Here is a 5,591-nt window from a genome sequence, read left to right as displayed (position 1 = left end):
CCGCGCGCTATTTGAGAGGGTTGTCCCTACTCGAGTGACATACCGCCGCACGCTCTCATCTCTATTCCATAGAACGAATGGCATCCAATCTCTTTATTATCCTGACGAAACGGAAGGACAGCCCAATGCCGGAAAAACCTCTCCACGAAGTTCTTCTTCCAGGCAATTTTCTCTAACGGTTACATATGCCTCTACCCCAATCAATATTCAAAAATTACTGGCACGCGCAACCGCTCCCCAATCGTCATCACTTCTTTTGGTATCTCCCGTCCAAACCGGTTTCTCAACAAAATCGCCTCGGAAGCTCCACCAGTTTCGTCCGCCTTTGTGTTCCTAGCGTCGCTGTCACCCAGGAGAAACCACATGCAACACTTACGTGAAAATGACAATTTGATAAAACCATCGACCCACGCTCCCAACATTATCCCGACAATACGAAAGCAGCTTTAATCCACCATCTTCGCACCAAGTGGGAGGCCAACTGCCGGCTACACACATGAACGAGCGCCAAAAATTCTTCCCCGCAGCATGGGTGCTCCACTGAACCCCCTTGTTGTTAACTCCACTTGTAACTTGTCTCTTATGAAATAAATATTATCAACAACAAAAACTTCCCAAAGGTCAAAAACATGAAATAAACAAATTGATATTAAAAAAGAAAAACATTTTATCATTCTTGCCCACACACACACTGACACAAGAGAAGACAATATTTATTTATTTACGTTTAGTGCTATCAGATCGAAATAATCGAATAGAATTGATTTTGTATTTTATTTATTTGGAGTTGTTTTTATATCACCAGCGCCAGAGAATGTGATGAATCGTCACATTCTGAAAAAAATGGACCGGATTTTTTTTTGGGGATTTTTGGGAATGTAACGAGTCGTCCTTATTTGCCCCACGAATGATTTGTTTTGGCCCTTAGCTATTTGTCGGAATCAAAAGACCGGAAAATTCAGCGCGAAGACGAGCCAAGAAACACATTGATCGGACAATCGACACCGAAATGGTAGATGTTCGAAGTTGCAACTTCTGTAGTATGAAGTTGTAACTTCTATAGTAAGCGTGCACATAAACTCACAATTGTGCTAGCATAGTTGTTGCAAAGCTATTATGGTACGCAACGGTTTAGGCTTAACACACCCTCAGCAAGAGGCGGATAACCGCCCACAGCATACACAGGATGTACATGTTGATAGTTATAGTGAAATTCAGCAATGAAAGTTGTTTTTCACGATTCCACAAAGATGAACACTTCAAGGGCGAGTTGGTGGGCGTTAGAGGGAACAGACGCAAGTCTAGTACCAACGGCAGTGCTAATGTTAGTGGTGATGGTGACTCTGCTGACGACGAGTGCAACAGACGTACTAGTGGCAGTACTAGTGTTAGTGATGGTAGTTCCTCTGATGACTATGAGCGCTGGTAAGCTATGTCAAGGACCATGGATTTACCTGGTTGCCGTGGACCCTACTCTACGGGGCGGGGTGGGGCCTTCGTAGGCAAGTGAACTTAATAAAACCCTAAACTCAAATCATACTAGCTTTTTTTTTAAATAAACTTTTATTGAATGAAATATTCGAGAAAAAAAAATCCGTCTGTACTTTTGAAATATTGTTGGAAGTGCAAGTCTGGTTTTGGATCTGTTTTGACAGTTACTATCCTGATAATTTACCTTGTGTGGAAGTGCAAGTCTGGTTTTGGATCTGTTTTGACAGTTACTATCCTGATAATTTACCTTGTGGATCTAAATAAAAAAAATTATTCCGGAAAAAAACAACAACTATATAATTCATGCAGTCCTAGCTTTTGATGAGTAAGCTAACTAATAAAATTCGGGATTTGTGAATGTAACGAGTCGTCACATTTCATTTTGATTTTTTCTTTGTACCAGTTCTGGTACAAACTATTTTTGAAAAAAAAACAACCCCTTACTGGGTGCATTTTGGTAAAATATGACTACTCGTCACATTTTGTTTTGGCACTGGTGATATATAGTGAAAACTTCGCTTTTACTGAACATCCAGTCCTCCAGACTCATTTTTTATTGCAGTTTTGGATTCCTCTCCAAAAGCCAACCAGGGCTACGAAACCCGTTTCGGAAAAAAATTCCTGTGGGTGATCCGCAAATGGATTACAAATTGAAAATGTTTATTTATTTGATTTATAAAACTTTTAACGGAAAACGGTTTAAGGTTTAGTGTACGTGCGACGGACCGACGGTGCGCAGTATTTAGACCGCTGCAGTGTTGCTCTCTACTAAAAAGCGGTACAACTAGCTAGTCAATAGAGTAAATATTTTCTTGATTTTTTTTTTTTGAAATTTGTGTCTGTACCCTTCTTAGGAGTCATCAGTTATTGGACTCATGGGACTGGGCCCTGGGGCTCCGAACGTCTGGACAAACTCTTTTTTTTGGACTGTCCGGAGTAATTGTCCGGTTAACATCCCTGCTCTGGGAGTCTGGAGTCATGGAGAGTGGACTGTGGAGCGAGGTCATTAGGGCAACATGCCAACGGGTCAACGGTCAGTCGATCAGTCGATCACAGTCTCAGACACTGAGAGTCTGAGACTCATTGAGTCTGACTCACCGTTTGTCGTTTGTGCACAATTGCACATCATGATGGGAAAGCACAATAAAAATAGCGTGAGTGACTGAGTGTATGGACTGTATGTGTGGGGGTTTTTTTCTTTTTGCCGTTTCTTGTTTTGTACTGTTCCACAGACGAAAAAAAGGTTGCGGCAGGAGACCTAAAAAACCCGGGCTAATTATAACATCTTGGTTGTGCGTAATTGTAACTGTTTAAAAAAAATTATATCCTTACGTGTGTGTGAAAATCCGTTTAAAATTGCACTACAGTTGTTATGAAGCACTCATCACCTTAACTTCACCGGCGCCAGGATTGACTGAATGGCGAGCAATACCGCTGAAAATATTCCTTCGCAATTTGCGGCTGAGAAGCTGTGTGTAGTGTGCAACAAACAAGCTGATCGAGCTTGTCCCTGCATGAGTAGATGCTTTTGTTCTCGGGACTGCCAGGTAAGGAAGAAGTCAGTTTGAAAGCGCTTGCCCATGTTTTTCTTGTGTTTGGTAGCACTAGCATTAAGTTTGGAGTTGTCTGAGTATCTATTTATCTACATTTGATCTCCATCAAGTAAAACGCTACCGCTTGGTTCTTTTTTAGAACTACGATTGGATTGACGGAGGCCACCATGAACAGTGTACACACAAATACAATACGCCAATGCTGCCGCCTGACAAGCCGAATTCGACGTCATCGCAAAATATACTGCAAACTAGCAACCGGGCAGAAAATTATACAGACACGTCGTCTAACGAAACGCGCATAGGCTCAATCTCTGGCCCTCGGATGCGAACAGAGCAATATTACAAGTCCCAACACGGTTGGACTTCCGGCGCGAGTAACAGCGCGAATGACTCTACAGGTTATCACAGTACCGGATATTTTCAGGTTGCGGCTAGAAACGGGCGTGCTTTCAGTATTAGTAGTGGTGTATACGCAGATACGACACTGCTTGGGGAAAGCACGGGGAGAGTCTCATCCAGTGTGTCGGGAACGCCGTACGAAACCTGCGAAACAAGTACGATGCATGCTCCGTCGAGTGTGCATGGTATACAGGCGTCAGGAAACAAGCTTATCAAATCACATGGCGTCCATGGAGATTATACAATCGACACTAGTGGCTTCAAAAGTTACACACAGATGCATCAAGAAAAAGTGCTCGAATTGGCTTCTGTGGACGTGGGGGTGGAGAACACACAAGAGTCTGCGACCAGTAAGAAGAGAAGCCACCCCGCAGCTCATGGCGATCAACGAGGTGGAATTAAAAGGGTACAACCCGATAAGGACACCAGCTTGGTCGGCGATCTCGGTGTGGATGTGTTTGTATGCACAACAACCGGCTGCACAAAAGTTTACATGTCCCGTGAAGGTCTTGAACAGCACCTGAAAACGCACGATGATATGAAGCCATTTCCCTGCAAGTGGACTGGGTGCACGAAGCGATTTACTCAACGGTATGTCACTATACAATGGTTCATTTTCCAGTCGTACTTTTAATTGTATTTTTGGTGCCTTTATACCATCCACAGCAGGTGTAGATTTGGTTTTACACCCGTCTCATTCTAGATAACACATTCATACAGGGGGAATATGATCACACATATGCGTGCGCATACGGGCGAAAAACCCTACAAGTGTGACTGGCAAGACTGCGGGAAGAGTTTCGCTACATCCAGTAAGTTGGTAGTGCACAAAAGAGCTCATTCTGGTGAAAAACCATTCGCATGTACGTGGCAAGCGTGCGGGAAACGGTTTTTGCGTAGTGGAGACTTGGTATATCATCTGCGGACGCATACTGGCGAACGACCCTACGGATGTGAATGGGAAGGGTGCGGTAAGCGTTTCACTCAAGGGGGAAACTTGATAACACATATGCGCTCGCATACTGGCGAACGGCCCTACATATGTACCTGGGAAGGATGTGCTAAGCGATTTGCCCAAAGCAGCAGTTTGGAACATCATATAAGTACTCATACTGGCGAAAAACCCTTCTTGTGCGACGTGGAAGGTTGTGGCAAGCGGTTTGCACGTAGTGATCACCTGGCCAATCACAGTCGGTCTCATGACGCGTTAAAATCCAAATCGGGTCCGTCGCTAGCGAGCTAATTGTTTATTGGTGAAGTTAAGGCCACCATGGGATTTCACAATACATTGCTGACAAATGTGAGTCACCTCGTCGAGAGCGCACAAAACTCGATGCGCATCTTATACATCCAGAAGTGGGTATTGAAGCCTTGAATATTGCGCCTGGCGTTGACCATCATGTGCGCTCCTTGAATGATGTGGTATGTGCATTCGCCTGAGATATTACCCACTGTTTACATACGTTATCGAGGACGAAACTTCGTCCATGTCAGTCGCGTTGCTGCCCTTTATCAGTCACGTTGGCGTGAACCGGGTTGTGACCTCATGTTTGAAACCTCGATATTTAGATGTATCTATATGCAAATGTTGCCGAGCTTTGTGGGGCCGGATACAATTTCAGACTCGAGGGGCTCGTGGATTGACTAAAGTGACATTCGTAGTATTTCCATTATTCCATGTTTGGATGATTGTTTGCTATTGGCTGAGGTCGTCATCGTCCAGAGTATACTGAATAATTGCTTAGTGATCACGTGCGATATAGCAACATCGTAAGAATGTAAAGTCATCATGTGGCGGCAAATAAAAGGGCGAAGACTACAGGGTTGGTCTTCGAATATAGTATCGGTATTCAACGAATACAGTTTGTATTTTGTGAGTGTCATTGTATGAAGAATTAAAAGAGTAGCACATTCTACAGCAGTAAGTATAAATATATATCACTTCATACATGCGTGTAAGAGTGTACATATCTATATAATTCACTTTTATTTCTACATAATGTGCAGATATTATTGTAAAAATATATATATAAGTATGAATATATTTACAAATATACGGGTGTTTATGAATATACATGTAAATAAACATATACACACACACACATATCTATATATATATATATATATGTGTGTGTGTATATACAA

General features: G+C 42.8%; 1 protein-coding gene across 1 annotated transcript; it reads left to right on the top strand.

Moving 5' to 3' along the window:
* Window positions 1-2,864: 2,864 nt before the first annotated feature.
* On the top strand, window positions 2,865-5,293 carry SARC_05848 (hypothetical protein). The gene is made up of 3 exons (XM_014300270.1): window positions 2,865-3,038; window positions 3,184-4,037; window positions 4,167-5,293. Exons 1-3 carry the CDS (start codon window positions 2,910-2,912, stop codon window positions 4,687-4,689), a joined length of 1,506 nt encoding a protein of 501 aa, XP_014155745.1. The 5' UTR covers window positions 2,865-2,909; the 3' UTR covers window positions 4,690-5,293.
* The last annotated feature ends 298 nt before the right edge of the window (window positions 5,294-5,591 follow it).

Source organism: Sphaeroforma arctica, assembly GCF_001186125.1.
Source record: "Sphaeroforma arctica JP610 unplaced genomic scaffold supercont1.392, whole genome shotgun sequence".
Classification (NCBI taxonomy): domain Eukaryota; class Ichthyosporea; order Ichthyophonida; genus Sphaeroforma; species Sphaeroforma arctica.
Note: the sequence above shows the minus strand (reverse complement) of the source record. Positions and strands in the feature narration are given on the sequence as shown.